This window comes from Brugia malayi (genome assembly GCF_000002995.4).
Source record: "Brugia malayi strain FR3 genome assembly, contig: Bm_v4_Chr4_scaffold_001, whole genome shotgun sequence".
Lineage (NCBI taxonomy): Eukaryota > Metazoa > Nematoda > Chromadorea > Rhabditida > Onchocercidae > Brugia > Brugia malayi.
This window is the reverse complement of record NW_025062478.1, coordinates 1,430,903-1,449,273: the sequence shown is the minus strand read 5'-3', so window position 1 is coordinate 1,449,273 and position 18,371 is coordinate 1,430,903. Positions and strand designations below refer to the sequence as shown.

General features: G+C 25.5%; 1 protein-coding gene across 1 annotated transcript; it reads right to left on the bottom strand.

Moving 5' to 3' along the window:
• Positions 1-4,944: 4,944 nt before the first annotated feature.
• Positions 4,945-5,124, bottom strand: Bm9734 (Uncharacterized protein; the record flags this gene model as incomplete). Its single annotated transcript, XM_001893355.1, has 1 exon — positions 4,945-5,124. One exon carries the CDS (start codon positions 5,122-5,124, stop codon positions 4,945-4,947), a length of 180 nt encoding a protein of 59 aa, XP_001893390.1.
• Positions 5,125-18,371: the final 13,247 nt, after the last annotated feature.

The window sequence follows — 18,371 nt, the reverse complement described above, 5'->3', positions numbered from 1 at the left end:
TCCTTTCACTCTCTCTTCTCCATCCGTTCGTTCCTTTTTTTTCTCCTTTTCTTTTTTTTCTCTCTCTCTCTCTCTCTCACGGCGGTAATGAAATTGTTCAAAGACTATCAACCCTATATATACTTCACAAAAAATTTTAAATTTCACTCTTCTTCAGTCTAACTCTCATCATTTCATTCGATATTTCATTTTATATAAAACTTTAGGAAATGAATTCAGAACGGATAGACAAGAAATTTAAGCGTTGCATATTCTATGCACAAATAGTTCTTTTTTTTGAGATTGACAGGAAAATGTCACAATGAATTTCATAGTATGAGTGAGTAACAAACCAAAACGTATGGCATACATCAAATATGTCTCCGCAATTTCTGTCTCTGGTCATTTTGCATTGAGTGGAATAGTGCTGAAGATCGATTGCAGCCATTTTGACTACTTTATTTATTTATTTTTTATTTTTTTTTTTTTTTTGCGCAAGACAACAACAACAACAACAAGTAATTACTCCTGTGTTTACGTAATTAACAAATTGAAAATAAATTTTATGTCTTTCTGTAATATCAAGTACAGATGGTATTTCTCCTCGTTTAAATAAATCAATCTTTAATTGAACAAATATGTACATACGTGTTTTATGTGAGTAATTCAAAAAAATACGTGTTTCACGTGGGTAATTCAAAAAAAAACGTGTTTTACGTAGGTAATTCAAAAAGAAAAAAAACACAAATATGAACTGATACTTGATGATTTCAATGTTCTAAATGATAATTTTAACTGCATACAAAATTGACAAAGTATCTAAATTACTAAAAAATATGTGTACATTAACTGTTCCGCCAACACTGATAACACTGATAAGAGTTAACTGTAAAAGTGTTTACAGAATCATTACCTTACATGATATCCTGATTTAAATATTTAAAATATGACATGCAATAATAGTTGAAACATTATTCAACAAAAATAAAATACATTTTTTCTTTGTTTTAATCAACTTAAATGTCATCATTTTCGTTTTCAGTATTATTGTTTCATTTTTTAAATTAGACAAATAAAATTTTTTTAATTATATAAAAAAAATAAAAGAATAATGCAAAATATACGCACTGAACTAACTACATAAATACGTGAACTACGTAAATACGTGAACTACGTAAAAAAAGAAAAAAGCATAAGGACTACGTAAATACGTGAACTACGTAAAAAAAGAAAAAAGCATAAGGACTACGTAAATACGTGAACTACGTAAAAAAAGAAAAAAGCATAAGGATTGTTGTTTAAAATATAATAACATTTTCCCTTATAACAAAACATCCGGTTGTTTTTTTTTTTTTTTTTTTCGTTTTTTCAAATTTTTGCTTGCCATTTTTTTTTTTTTTTTTTTTTTTTGCAGTCAACTGTACAAATACTATTTCTCAAAAATTTATCATTTATTATTAAAGATTTTTTTGGACAAAACAAACCGATTAAAGAAAAAAAAAATAAACTTTCTTTCATGATAAAAGATTTTGTTATTATTCATCAAATTTTAATCGAAAAAAAAATGATTTTCTGCTTGAGCTACACAAATTCAAAATTATTATTCTCATAAATTTTTAAAATTTCATTTTCTAATTCCTTTTTCTGCCTCCGTTTTCATGATCCATGGTTTCTTTAAATTCTGAAATTAGTATTTCTGCACTGCTCTGAATCATGAAACATAGACTAAAGTTTGAAGTTTTAAATTGAAGTCTCAGAAAAAAAAAATATATTTATATAGGGTATATTTTTTGATATTAAGGAGTGAAAAATTGTGTTATTTATGAATTGAAAATAAATTGAAATAAAAGCAATGCATGGTTTTTTGTAAAAAGTTTTTTTATCAAATCTAATTAAATCATTTTTATTTGTTAGTAAAATCTGAAATTTCTTCGTCACCTTAACATAATTTAGTATTTCTATATTTATTTAAATTAAAAACTATTTGTTGCTATCAAATTTCAATTAGTGTTTCAGTCATAAATGCTAAAACGATAAATTCAATAAGTGAAAAATCTTTGGATGAAAATTAAAAGAAACGGTATGTGGTATGTTGTGATGTGCAGAAATGATGGATGATGATAGTTTGTTCATTTATTTCTGAGAGATGGGAAAAATTACGAGAGAGAGGGAGAGAGAGAGAGAGAGAGTGAAAAGTAAATTTATTTGAAAAAACCACAAAATGATAAATAGGCAATTGTTTCAGATTAGAAATAGTAGCAGTAATCATCAGTGATTGATCCTTAAATGTTAAAGTTAAAGATAAATGGAAGTACTAAGAGTATTTCCCTCTCTCTCCCTCTCTCTCTCTCTCTCTCTCTGTTAATTTTTCCCACCATCATTAATCTCTGTTTTAGAAATTAACTAAGATTACTTTTTGACCAACGGTAAGCATAAGCACAACTATTGATATCAAATATTAGCATTAGACTTTTATTGTTATTCCGATCAATAATTAAAAGCTTTTATTATGCTAATATTTCAATTAGTACCATATTATTAGCTAACAATACTAATTACTTTTGCAAATAGACATTCGAATAATTTTTAAGTAATTCAATTTGCAAAACAAATTTTTCTGTCAAATATTAGAGTAAAGCGGGAAAAAAGGCAAAAAAAAAAAAGTAATTTTGATTTGATTCAGTCGATTTGTTATCAATCTGACTAGCAATCAATTATATGTTCATCTGTTTCATTTGTCAAATTATATTAGAATGAAGTATGCCAATATGGGGACATTCAATATTGTGTCAACGAACACAATTGTCACATTGTCATCAGTTATTGGTGACGAGTAGACAGAAAGCATTCCTCATTTCTCTGTCACTCATGCCATTTTGTTATTAATCCCATTCTACATCACTATTTTCTTCATTTTTCTCAATACTTAATAGAATTTCTTTTTTTTTTTTCAAGCATTAATGTATTTTCGTTTCTATCATTTTAAATTCTGATCATTGCTTTAGAAAAAAAAAAAAAAAAGTGTGAAGAAAGTAATGTTTATTTTGCATTTGTGCTAATTTTTCTTTTTTTTTTTTTTTTCCTCTTCCATTTCTCATTTTAGATTTCAAATTTAGATCAGTTCAAAAACATTAAACACAGCTGTTTTGTTTACTACTAATTAATTACCTTGCTGTCTTATACTTTTTTTTTTTTACTAATGAAAGCACAAATATGTATTATTGATTATATACGAACATTGTTAAAATTAATGACCGTTGTTTCAGAATTAGTACGAAGTATAAATTATAAAATAGTCTCGAAAATTATTGCCTGCCATTACAAAGATGTATTATCCTTGCCTGTTCATTCAAATAATTTATATATTCTATTGATCAGTCCTTTCGAACGGTTAATTTTCAATTAATTTCAATCACTGACGAAGTATTGTTATTTACAAAGAATTTTTACTTCTCTTTTTTTTTTTTTTTTTTGAGAGAGAGAGAGAGGAAAACAAACAAATAAACTAGAAATACATGGATCTATGCTTTCAATAATTTGAACAGTTGTGTATTTGATAGTAATTTTCAGGTATTTCTTAATTATTTTGAAATATAATTGTTATGCAGTAAATAATGATAAGTAAGTGATTAAAAAGTTTTTTTTTCCTTTTTTTTTTTTTGAAAGCTAAAGCAATGTAATATTAGAAAAATTAAATTACTGAAATTGAAATGAAATTAAAAGTTTAGTCAACGTTGAATGACTTTAGAGACGTTGTTGCGGATATTGGAAAAAAAAAAAAAAAAACGAAACGACAAACTTTAATTACAATATGCTTTAACATCTTAAGTATAACTCTTCATTATTTTCAAGCTCTTTCATATTTTTTTTTTCATAGATATTAGCAATTTTTTTTTTGTCTCATTATGGATTATTGAATTATATTAAAATGAATGCATTTAACTACAAATAATAATAAAAAACAAACATGGAAAGTAAAATTTTAAGTTAAAATTTAACAACACAGCAAATCAAAAGTTTTAATAAATTTGTGATTTTTATTAATAGAATTAAAAATCACATTATTTATATGCATATAACATACAATTTTATTTATATATGTATATAAAGTAGTAGTAAGCTTAATTTCAAATACATTCAGAAATTTTTCTTTAACAAAAATATTCAAAATGTGATTACTGAACATTTCAAACTTTAGCAGCAACCGTGTGCTAATCAAATATGTCAACTTCGGAAAACTGTAAAGGATATTATTAATTATCACTTCGATGTTATATGATCCTATGCTACTGTTTGCCATTAACTATAATTAACAGAATTGAAGAAATAATTGATCCGGTTTCAGTGATCACAAGTCTGTCTGAAATTTACCATGCAAAAATTTGATGTAATTAGTTTAAAGGTTATTCGGTTATACCTTCTAATCAACCTGCCTTTTTTTTTTTTAAATAAAACTTTTCATTTTTCAATGATAGCTCGAACTGCTATAAAGCAGCTCATATTCTAACAAGTTAATGAAGTATGCGAGACAGATAGTAGTATTATTGACAGGTACAGGATGTCACGGAACGTTGCTGCATTGTTGTCATCATGGCAAATGAACACATTTGGTGAGAAGTTTACTATATCAGCTCAGCTAGTTTCAACGCGCTTAAATTCCTAAGCATTTCAAAATGATATTTGCTAGGAAAAAAAAAAAAAAAAAAATCAAAAATTGAATATATTAATTTATTTCAAATGATAATATAATGTTCATATGTATTAATTCACTGATCTAAAGCTAACTGATTTTAAATGAACTTTGATTTTCCGTTTCTCTTTCCGGTTTTTATTCCTTAATCAAATGTGACATTTTCAATAAGTGTTCCTCTTTCAACATCGAGTGGCTGACTATTGCATTATGTAACAACCTTGCAACTCTTTTCTCCACTCTTCGCCTCTTCTCTTCTCTCCTCATCAGATCAACTATGTACCTACTACCATTCTAGCATGACAGCAATGTGACAATGTCTCGCCAGCACAGCCACACTGATACCACACTCCCATGCCGGTGCCATTTGATTTCCAGACACTTGCAATCACCACCACATCGTCACCGTCACCGTCACCGTTCCGATCGTTTATACCGTTCGTATTTTGCTCCATTTCATCTAACTGACATAATATCCACTTTTCTTTTCTGAATATCTTATCTCATTTTTTAGAAAAATAAATTAGAAAAGTTTCATTAAGAATAGAATGTAAAGCTTTTTAAGCAGTAAAAATTCACTGAATGATTCTTCAAATTGTTCAATAATCAATAGTTGATCTTGCTATTAGATTAACAATCGAAGTTTTGATCACTTCCTTAGTTCAAATTTCCACAATTTTTATTATCTTTCATCACATAACTCATTTAATCAATATTTGCATTTTATTATTTCATCTAATTTTTATAATAATTTTAAAAGTTTTCGTAAATTACGGCTGATTATTGCTAGAATGCCTCTACTTACTTACTTATTGTGTATGTGTGTGTATGTATATGTATGTGTGTGTATGTATGTGTGTGTGTGTGTGGTATCGCAATAATGTAAATAATTCAGAATTTAATAATCCTTTATCTATATCCGGAATACATGAAAGAGAATCATCTACCTGGTGATTCAATCACTCAGAGATTCTAATTCAGAATTTAAAGTAAACATTTTTAATCAGTTTACTGCTATACATGCATGTTCTTTGCTTTTTTGTTTGTTTGTTCCATTTGTTGTATGAGAAATATTTTGCATTTCATTCATTTCTCAAACAATCTAATTAGTTTTCTCTTTTCATTTTTTTTTTTTTTTTTTTCATCCATCTAACATCTAACTATCGGTTAGTTAAAAATATTTGATATTTTATTATGAAATTTCATAATTACTGTGCTATTACTGACAATCTTTGATCTTAGTTATTATATACATCTTTGCAAATATCAAACCATTTTGTCCTGCGAAATTCTCATTTACTATTATATTCTTTCGATCTATTCTGAACAATTTCCCTCATTTAAAATGCCATTTTATTGTTCAATGAAAAATTCTAATCCAATGAATAATACAAACAATAATAATATATCACTGTTTCTTATCACTACTTTATAATCGTACTGGTGTTTGTCCAAACCAGTCATTTACAGGTTTCAATCCATTAATTAACAGTTAATATTTAGTATGGTCTATCCTAACATTTTGAAAGACATTTGGGTGTACTATACCACATCCAAGTACTTCTATCCATTTACTCTCTTTGTAACTTATGTCCACTTCTGTAGAAGGCTCAGTAAAAGGGAAAAATTGTCATACAAATGTCACTTATATGATCAAATAGAATTAAATTCTCTTCTAATCTCTCAAATCACACTAAAGAAAGACGTATAATGCTCTTGTTAGTTCTATTGCCATCAAAATTATCAATAAATTTCACATTTATTATTACTAATTTATAATCATCACTCTCTTCGCTTCGTATTTTCATATTATTATCTTTGTCATAATCATCAACTTATATTTCCATACGAGTCTGATTTCAATAAATTTATAGTCTATCAATTTAAAAATTAAAATCTAGAATTTAATTCTAGTTAACGATATTCTAATTTTCACTATGGTTATAATAATTCAAGTAGTCATTGTTAGGTAATGAATATCTTCAAACTGAAGTATAATTGAAAGAAGATTAAACGAATTCTAAAGGATTAATATTCTAAAGTACTTGATTTCATAAATTGGATTATCACAATGATAATAGTTGGTGGTACAGTATGTCACCCTTTTGGGGACTGTCCTACCGCCATTATCATCATCGCTACCCCCTTCCTTCACCCCCTCCTCTCTCCCTGCCTCCCATTACTACTCGAAGCGTACTGTACTCTCAAATCAAAACAAATTTAACACTGGTTTATGAATTTATGCTGTCACACTATGCCTGAAGATGAAATCCAACTTGATTTTACTTCTAATTCAATTAACTTCTCAAAAATTTTCTCAACGATCAACAAACTTTTGAGAAATAACTGATGGCTTGATTTTTCCTTCTTTTTTTAAAAGAAAATATCAGAACGTTTTCTTAAAGAAGTTTTGATGTATTATTTGTCAGAAAAACTTAACACTTTTTTTTTTTATTTATAAAAGTAAGTAATATAAATACTTGTAGTAGTGTTTCATCTTGTTTATCTTCCACGAAAGTTTTCACAAACAGTTTTCGCACTAATTTAACTGTTTAAGTATTAATATTTTAAAAAGAAGCACATTGACTCTTCTAAAAAAAAAAAAATCTGATATAATTTTTTGTTTGCTATCAATCAATTTGTTATATTTATTTATTCACATCTGAACTATATTGATATAGTTGCAAGTTATTTATACTTTTTAAATTTCAACAATCTCATGCTATAATTGTCTATGAAAAAAATAATCTATAAAAAAATAAAAAAAAAAAATTGACCGAAATTTCTTTGGCATCAAAAAGCCATTCTTCATTCTGCTGATGAATGGATAGCAATTAGAATGTATTCATTTTTCATTTCTTTGATTAACACTTTTGTTGTTGCTAAAAGTCATTTCCTAATTGCATAATACAAATTGTATTAGATTATTAGAGAATCTCTAAATTTTATTGATTTTATTTCAAAAAAAAAAAAAAAAAAGCAACAACGAAGTGTTAATTAAAATTAAAATTTATCAAATATACCAAATCGTTATTACAATGTAACAATTCGCAATTCGCAAAACACATAAAATTCTTTTAAAAGACTGTAAAATAATCAGTTAATATTATTTGCATAATTAGTTTCAGTTGTTGTCTTCAAACTGAAAGCTTTTTGACTTATACTTTTTTTTTTTTTTTTTTTTTTCATTTCAACAATTTGATATTCTCATTTTTAGGAAGCATAATAATATTATTTCTAAAAGAAGCACTTATTAAAGTGACAAATATTTTTTTTTTTCCCCTGCAATTTCAATATTTGATTTAAAAAAAAAAAAAGGAAGTGTGGGAATTATCAAACTATAAACAAGTTATTTTCGATACATAAAAAATGGGTCGGGGTCGTTGGATTAACGTTTGTTGAAATTTCCATCAGTTAAACTAGACTTCACATCCTCCGCCTTCTTGTTTATTCCTTGTTTATCATTTCGTATCATTCCTTCTTTACTGCTTTCATTTACAATTTCTACATTACAAATTGTTTCCCGAAACTTTAGATCATTCTACCCCCCCCCCCCTCCCCCCATTTTTTCATTTCGAATACCGCCTATTTCTTTCATTTCTTCATATATATTCATGTCAAATCTGCTCTAATCATGTCATATCATTGTCCACACGAATATAAATTAACTAAACTGCCAGTCCATATCTATCAATTTGTTTATTTATTTATTTATTTTTTCATCTTTCATGTTCCTCTTCGACTTTCATTTCTTTTTTTTTTTTTTAATTCATTAATTCGTTCAACAATAATTTGGTTTATTGAGCGCAAAACCCAAAAATCTGATTTTGTTTCCTTCGTCGTTTCATTCCTATACGAATTCTTACACTATGAAAATACCGTATGTATTTCAATTTTTTTTTTAACGCTTCAAATACACCTTAAAAAATTTGGAACTGTCATGATTGAACATCCGTTCGAGACAATTCAAAGAATTAAACCATCATTAACAAAACATCTTAACTTTAGATATTTTAGATACATATATATTTGAAATTTATTCTTTGTTCTGAAATATATGTACAACGAGTAACTGTTGATTAAAAGTTAGAAATGATTTAATTCTTTGAACAGAGAACTGAATGTATCAAATTACTCATTAAGCTGCCAAATGTAGACTTATTAAAATTATGCATAATTTGCAAATTTGTGATAGTTCCTGAAAACGTATGATATTTTAGCTTAAGCGACGATAAATAGATAATTTTCCATAAAAGATTTAGTAATATTTTCTTATTATATTTATTATTTCTTAGTTAAATTTTTACTAATTAAAAGGAATGAAAAAGATGAAATTTTGATTTGAATTAAATTTTAATTTTAGAAGAAAATTGGAAAATTAGAACTACAGTATCAAGATGAATTGCATTACTTTTTGCAGAGCCAATCAAAAGGCCACTTGCACTCTTGCAATCGTTTCTCTTACCTCTTACACACATCAATACTATAAAATATTGATGAATTTGATGAAATGTGTAATTTGCATAAAACTTAAAATTAAAACTGCAAATTTTCTTTTTTTTTTTTTTTGCAAATTATTCGTAATATTTGTGGATATAATTGTTTTTAATACTTAATAATTGTTTTTTTTTTTTTTTTTTGTTAAATTAAAATATGCAAAAAAAAAATTAATATACATAATGAAAGAGAGAGGGAGAGGGAGAGGGAGAGAGAGAGAAAAAAGTAGAGGAAATGATTTTCATTCCTTTAAAAAACAGAAATACTTAAATAGATTTTTGCTAAAAGTAAATTAACAGAACAGTTCATTGTTTAAATTATTAATTCATTAGTGTTATGAATGCAAATCAATGTTGCTAGAGGTAATTTTAATGAAATTTAAATATTATCATTCAATAACAGCGACACTTTTTTTCAAATGAATTAACTTTTTCTAAAAACTATACTGAATGACAAGTGAAAAAGGAAAAAAAAAATTGAGAATACCTTTTACTAATAATTTAAGTAAAAAAAAAAATGAAGGCAAACTTTAAAGAATTATTTACAAATTTTTTTTTCATTTACTTATTTAACTTTTCGTCCTTTTCTTTCTTTTTTTTTTTTTTTAAACATGTAAAAAAATGTTGTTTAGTTCTTTAAATTTTTCCACTTCAAGAAACAAATATTTCCATAACTCATTTCTATTCAACAAATAAATTGCCTCTAGCAGTTCATTTTTGACTTTTTTTTTTCTCTTACTTTTATTCCTTCAAATCACTATGCGAAATTTATATATTTTTTATATTTCATCATCTAATAGCTTTATTTTGATTACTTTAAATGATTTTTTTTTTCTTTTTTTGATTTCATAGAATTTTTTGTTGACATTTTAGTTTACATTAATTTTATTTCGAATTCCTACGAATATTAAGCTTTTAATGGCAAATGTTGAATTAAGCTTACGATCTTAAGCTGTAATTCAAATGATATTTACATAATGATATGCTGTGAAGTGATTCCTGAAAGAGACATTTCAGAATGCAACCAACCCATCAAAATAAGAATTTGTCATTTTGTTGTCGTTCATAGCTCAAACAATCAAAAAGAAATGAAAAAAAAAAAAAGTTTTTTTTTTTAAATAACAATGTAAATAGAAATGAAATTAAAAATATTAAAAATAATTGAATGAATGAATGAATAAGAGATAAAAATGATTATATCTAATCGAAATAAGAAAAAAATTTTTCTAAGTTTGTTTAAAGTTTTCATTTATTCTTATTGTATTACATTAGAAACTTTTATCCTACTGTTTTTGATACATTTATATTTTCCAAATAAGAAGTAATTATTGCTGAAAATTTTCTCAAAAAAAAAAAAAAAAATCATTTTACCATTCTTTTTTCTTCTCATCTAGGTGCTTTTTCGAAAAAAAAAAAGAGGAATAAGAAAAATGTTAATTTCATTTTTTTATTTTTTATATTATATTTTTTTGAATTTTTGTGTAAGCTAATTTAAGCTACTGTTAGTAGTTATTATAATGATTTCATGTTGCATGTTTTGTGTGATTTAATATTTCAAAATGTAAATTTTTGGTTTCAATCACAAAATTTTATATAACTTTTTTTTTTCAATATTTTTTCTTATCACTTTTTAATTTTTGGTCTGTTCTTGTGTGAATTATTAAATAATAGTATGAGCAATGAGGTTGGAAATTTTATGGTGCAAGAAATTTGCATGAATTCCTTATTAATTAATCAGAATGCAAAAAAAAAAAAAAAAAAAAAAAAAGATCCAAAGTGTGCGAAATTGAAAAGAAATGTAGAATTTTCAATTTTAAATTTTAGAACAAATATTTATGATGAGATATATTTTAGCATAACTAATTGAAATGTGAGTTTTTATCAATTAGTGGACACAAATTTCATTAAGCATTGATTTTCAAATGTTAAATGGTCCATCCAATTCTTCAATCTAATTAAATCATAAATTTTGTAAGCTTTTGAAATTTTGCACTAAAAATTTTAGGTTGAAAATTTAAAACATAGTTAAATTTTTGCTTCATCCTAAAGATTACACACATTGTTTTATCCATTTCACTTTCATTTCTTTGTGAAAATAAACACATTTCAGGTTTTTTAATGATTGATATCTAATAATAGCATATAAGCTATCAGTTAAAATAAAAAATATTTTTTGCAATTGTAAAAAATGTAAAAATTTTATTTTTGATTTTACAATTTTTAAAGAGGGGGAAAAAAAAAAATTTGACAATTTGAGACAATTTGATTTCATCTGCTTATAGTTTCTTAGAAATTGCATCCAGGAAAGCTAAATGATAGCAGTTATCCAGGAAAAATGTTCAATTGATAAATTCGAAAACAAGAAATAATTGGCATCAAAACTGGCATATTGTTTGCGCAACTGTCCGCTGTTTTATCATACAAACAAGCCCTCCACCTTCCATTCTTTCCTTCGAACTCCTTTTTTTTCTACTGATCAAAATATGCCGTTTTTTTTTTTTTTTTTTTTCAAATACTGGTTGAAATTTTTTTAATTTTTTTTTGTTGATGGTAGACAGACAGTCCGCCCATAAACGAGAACGATTGAGTTTTTTTTTTAGTCCATTATTTATACCAAACATTTTGTCAGTGATTGGAGAATGATGAAGAAGAAAAAATGGTTTTTGTTTTGTTTGTTAATTGTGAAAATTTCATATGAACATAAAGTGTTTCGTTTTTTTTTTTTTTTTTCTTTTTTTCATTTCTCAAATTTCTTTTCTTAAATCAAGTTTTATTTATCAATTATGCTAATTTTTTGGAGAAATTACAATAAAACATAATTTTATGCTATATCATTTGCTATTATAAAACATTTATGATATAATTAAATTAATTTTATATATATATTGGTAGGCTATTATCAATTGAATATTTTTTAGTGATAAAAAATTTTAAGTAATAAATTTTATTTGAAACATACTTTTATTCTCATTTCGATATATCAAAAAATTGATTGAATTACTTTCAGTTGAATTGAATTATTTTCCATTTGAGAAAATACTGTTATGAAGAGAGTAGAGTGAGTGAATTTTTTAATTAAAAATGCAGCACATTTAATGATATTTGATATTCTATTCAAGACAGTATGCTTCAACAAACTTCAAAAAATTATAAAATTGTTTGATGATTTGTATTCACTAATACATGGAACAGCTAAAATTCGTTTACTCAATTAATGATGATTACCTCAGTTAGCATATTGCTGCTCTTATTAGTTTTGTTATTAGTTTATTTTTCCGATAAATATTTCTAATATTCTCGTCAAAGCTACATTCACTCCTCTATTCTAGTCATCGTCAGCTTCTGTTTTTCATAAAAATTTGTCAAATGAAAGACCAAAGATTCATGTACTTCGTAAACCAAAAAAAAAAAGTATAAACATATCAATATTTGATTATTGAAAAAAAAAAAAAAAAAAAAAAAAAAATTGCAAACAAGAGTAGTTGTATAGTAATGAGCTTTACTTTTAAATAGTTTAAAGATATGAAAGAAATTAATGGATGAACGAATGATTTTTATATTAATGATCTATGTAAATGTTATATATATATAGCATAAATTAGTAATGAATTTTCTTCTTTTCTCTCCTTTTTTTCTTTTTTTTTTTTTTTTTTTTTTCATTTTTCTTCAATTTAATTTCTATTTTTAATATAGCATAAATTTTCTTACATAAATTTTCTTACCTTTTTTTTTTCATTTTTCTTCAATTTAATTTCTATTTTTAATATAGCATAAATTTTCTTACATAAATTTTCTTACCTTTTTGTTTCATTCTATGATTTGATATATTTATATATATATTTTCCTAATTAATATCAATCATAGATTAAAAATTTAAATAATTATTGAAATATCAAATGAATTGTGGTTAGTATGTGTCATTTACCGTATCAAAATTTTTAAATTATTGCATTTTAAAAACAAGATTACAATATGTAAGTCATTGAAAGAGGAGAGGTGGGTTGAGGGGAGGGGAGGGGTAGAATGAAAGAATGAACACGTGGCCGAAAGTTTGACAATAAAACATTTGGAAGTTTTGCGGGTTACCATATTCCATTTGAGACTGATTGATTAAGAAGCATTTCAAATACAAATTTCTGAACTGACATAATCGAAACATTCCATCGCATTTTGCTTCTTTTTCACAGTAACATTAATTAACATTTATTAAATTTGTTTAATTGTTTAATCGAATTCTTTTTCTTTTTTTTTTTTCTCCTTTTTTACTATTGAAGTGAATGGAAATTATTGAGAATTTATTTATGTTTGAATTTTGTTATTCAAGAATGAATTTATTGAAATAAATTTTATGCGAATCAATTTTTTAAATTGTTAATTTGAATGTTTGAAAATTACTAGAATAAGGTTTAATTCATTTACAAAAAAAAAAAAAAAAAAGCCTGATGTTTTAATACTAAAAAATTTATTTAATTTGAAAGATAATTAATTTAGCAATAATTTTGATAACAATTGCTTTAATTTTACAAATAAGTTCATTTTCTCCAATAATTTTTCTCCAATTTAACAAAACCTAATTTAAAATTTAAACTTAACTTTTATGCAAGCAAAACTTAATTCATTATATTATTCAATCTAATCAATTTCATTAAATAACAAATTTGACCATCTTAATTCGAATAAATAATAACAAAATTGTTGCAAAAAAAAAAAAAAAATTTTTTTTTTTTTTAAGAAAAGGAAGGAAAAAAATATGTCATTTGCAGAAATTTCTCTCTGTTTACGGATAACAATAGTGCTACTAGTGGCAAAGTTAAGTTCCCCTAGGGTTGCTCAGGAAATGTTATTATTATTGTGCGGACGCGGACGCGGACGCGGACGGAGCTATTTTTTGTTCGTTTAAGAAAAAAAAAAAAAAAAATAGAAAAATGTTTGGGCAAAATTATGTAAATATGTGTGTATGTATGTATGTGTGTATGTGTATGTATCCAAATGATCGGTAGTTGCTTCTTCAAATTGAAATATTTTTCAGTCAACTAAGCTTGGGATTTCCTCAACACAACAACGCACCACAATGTTGTTTGTTACATTTGCACTTTTTTTTTTTTTCCATTCAGTTACTACTTCTTCGGCACACTAAATGAGTGTTTGAGTTCCATCACCCACCTACCCACCCATCTGATGGGTAGGAACACCAACAATACATTCATTTGCCCAAGTCAACCCGATTTCTCTTATTTTTCAAACCATTTCAAACAATTAACCTGTTTCAGTATACTATGTAATCCATACAAGTTTATTATTATCGTAATCGTCAATCATTATTGATTGATTCATTTAACTATTTAAATTTTCATAAAATAATTTAATCTGTGCTTAGAATGAATGAAAAATATTGTTATTCATTATATATGTATATTTTTGTTTGTTTAAAAAAAAAAAGAAAGAAAAATGTTTAGTAGAGAAATGAATGATATTATCTGATAAAATATTACATTTCGATCTATTCGTATTAATTTGATAATTTCAAGAGAAATTTCACCTTTTCATTGTTTATCTTTCTATTGCATAGGTATTTTGTTTTAATTATTATTATTATTCCTTTTGCTGACTTCTTCAACATATTCAGAATGATCACTAAATGATAACACTTTTTGTTTTTTGTTTTTTTTTTTTTTCTTTCAAATAAAGCATTCATTAGATTTTAGATTAAAACTGTGATAGCTAAAAGAATGCAATTATATTTCAAAAAAAAAAAAATAGATTTCATCAAAAAAAAAACTTTCATCGAAATTAGATTTCATCGAATTTAAAGTTTTTCTTTCCACCTCTCTTATTGCATTTATCTAACACAAAAAACAATAAACAAAATAAGATGAACTGGTTGATCTCTTTTTTTAATCTATCGATCAATACCTGTAGATTTAGATTCAATACCTGTATGGCTGTAATTGTGTTTCATTAGCAATAAAAATCTGACATCAAATAAAACGTTAGAATGGGTTTTGATCAAAAAGATTAAATAAATTCAGGTAACTTACATTCGTAAAATTCTTCTTAAAATTGACAATTGCAGCATCGATATTATTTTTTAATTAATTCTTGAACTTTCTTGAAATACTTTTGTAATACGATATCGAGTTATGCTAAGTGTAACTGTAGATATCAATTCTAACTAATATCTTTCTATTAAAACCTCATATAGATCAGTATTCTGGATCAGTATCCATTTTTACGTAACGAGAAAAAATCACGTGAAAGTACGTAAAGCTGAATGAGTGTAATAATAATTTAAATGAAAAAGAAATGGGGAGGAAAAAAAATGTTCAATTAGTTTCCTTAATATTTGAATATATTATGTGTATATTTAAAAAAAAAAAAAATGTTTATTTTAAATTAACAATCAAAAAGTTTATTTTAAATTATCATAGATAGATTACCCTATGGTTATTTATTCATAATATGATAATTACCCAAAAGCATATTTGACCATATTATTATTATCAAAATTACTTAATTAATAATTTGTAGCATAAAAATTTGTCAAATATCTCTCTCTCTCTCTCTCTCTTTTACCATCTTATTAACATTTCTTTTCCTTCCTATTTGTGATCATTTTCATTTCTAACTAAAAAAAAAGAAAAAATTTTTTTATCACAAATGAAAAAAGAAAAAAAAAAAAAAAAAAAAAAAGAAAAAGCATTTTGTTTACGATTGAAAATAAAAAGAATAGAAATTGGAAAAGAAAAAATTTATGTTTGTGCAGTTGCATCCCACTGATAAATCTTTTTGAAAATCAAAGTACGTTTGCAATGAGAAAAAAAAAAATGAAATTTAATATGTAATATATTACTATTTAATGGTCATTTCATTGGCTACAAAGCTAATAATGACCAATGCTTATTTTTTTTTTTTTTTTTTTAGCAACAAAATTATTTTATTAATATGAGATTTCATTTTGTAATTAATATTAATAAATATACCTTCTGCTTTTCATTCCGCTTTTTTTTTTTTTTTTTCTTCAATTACAGTATGTAATCTTTGTTTACTGAATTAAAAAGAAGAAATATTGCATTTCAAATAATATTAACGTTGTGTCACCATGACTGATTGATATAATTTGTAATAGAATATCGATTAAAATAATTTATAGAAAAAAAAAAAACAAATGAATGTAATCTATTTCAATCAAATGAACTTGTAATCAAGTAAAGGTCATCTGAAAATTCTAGAAACTTTTTTCATTTTTAGTTCAAATAGATCAAATTATTTGATATCATAAAATTTCCGTACTTATTTTATTATCACAATAAAGTGTAATACAAACTAGTCTATCTATCTCTCTTATCGTTGTCATTTGTCGTCGTCGTCGTCGTCGTCGTCACTCTGAAGCAATTTCATTAGCACTCATCTCTTTTTTCACTCTTTCTTATCTTTTTTTTTTTTGCATTGCTGTCACATTTTATTGGACAAACAACAAATGCATAATATGTTTTATCTGTCTGCGTTACGTATCAACACGTAAACATCTTACGTGACAACAAATGCATAATATGTTTTATCTGTCTGCGTTACGTATCAACACGTAAACATCTTACGTGACAACAAATGCATAATATGTTTTATCTGTCTGCGTTACGTATCAACACGTAAACATCTTACGTGATATGTTATTAACAATATAATGAACAGACTTTAATTTATCACTTCCATATATCTAAATACATATACACAAATAATTACGTACGTGGTATACACGTAAGTCATTCACATACATTTGCGGACATGTAAATATATGATATCTAACATACATTAAATGCATAGCTAATTCACATATAACAGTCTTTTTTTGCATTATACTTAAGTATGCAATAGTAAAAATATGATTCAATTTCGATAAATTGAATTAAAATTTTATTTTTTTTTTCTGAACAAAATTTTAATTTTGATCAAAGCCATGAAAGGGAAAAAACTGTATACGGAAAAGATACATACAGGTCCGCAATGAAAACAATTATCAAATTATAATACATTTCCGGAATGATCTCTTTTAATCTCACAGTTACAATACATTTCCGGAATGATCTCTTTTAATCTCACAGTTACAATACATTTCCGGAATGATCTCTTTTAATCTCACAGTTACAATACATTTCCGGAATGATCTCTTTTAATCTCTTACAATATTTCAAAATTGATACTTTAACAAGGAATTCCTGATTGGATAGATAACCATTTTAATCCTTCACTATCCATCAAAGATATCACTGGAAGTATATTGATAATCTCTCTAGCAAACAACAAAACATTTAATTATGAAAGTGGAAGTGCAAGAAAACATATATATTTATCTGTCCTTCTCCTTTTTCTTTCTTTCTTTCTTCCATTTCTCTCTCTCTTTCCTTACTGAAAATGAAATATGCGCCACCATCATTATCATTTGCGCCTTTTCCTTGCTATCACACACACACATACACATATTCAATATCCATTTTGCAATGAGTTCCAAATTTTCCCATCTCTCTTCTCTTTTTCACTGTTAAACTAAAATGCTCTCTTTTGAAATTTAACCAACAATATATTTTTTTTTTTTTTTCATCATTTTATTCCCTTCTATTTTGTTTACTTTTCTTTTCCTCTCTTCACTATCAACATTAAAATAAATATCTCTTATCATTTCTTCATTTCCTTTCTTTTTTTTTTTTTTTTTTTTGTTTTTTAATTCCTTTCACCTGCAAATTTTTTCTTTACATTCATAATATTGAAAATTTATTTACTCATTTCCTATTATTCTTTCTATAAAATAACTCTCATCAGTCTTTCTCTCTTTCTTTCACTCTCCTCCTTCTCTTATTGATAATTTCTCATTGCTTCAATTCTTATTGTCTTATCCATGCAATTTCAAAAGTTGTTTATTAAAGAAAAAAAAAAAAAAAAAGTTATGCACTTCCGGATACGGTAGTTTGTCCTCACTGAGTTATTTGTTTCTCACCAGGTTTGCTATTCTTCATCATTACATCGATCAGTAAGGCGACACTTTGTCGTGCTGTCATCCATCCTCTGCGACATTTCTCTCTACTATCGTTTCTATTTTACCACAAAATACAGGAATGTATGTATATGTTTGAACAGAACAGAGAAAGTGTTTATAGTCTTTATTGTTGTTCCATCTGCTAGTACTACCGAATTGTTTATTTGAAGAAATGGAA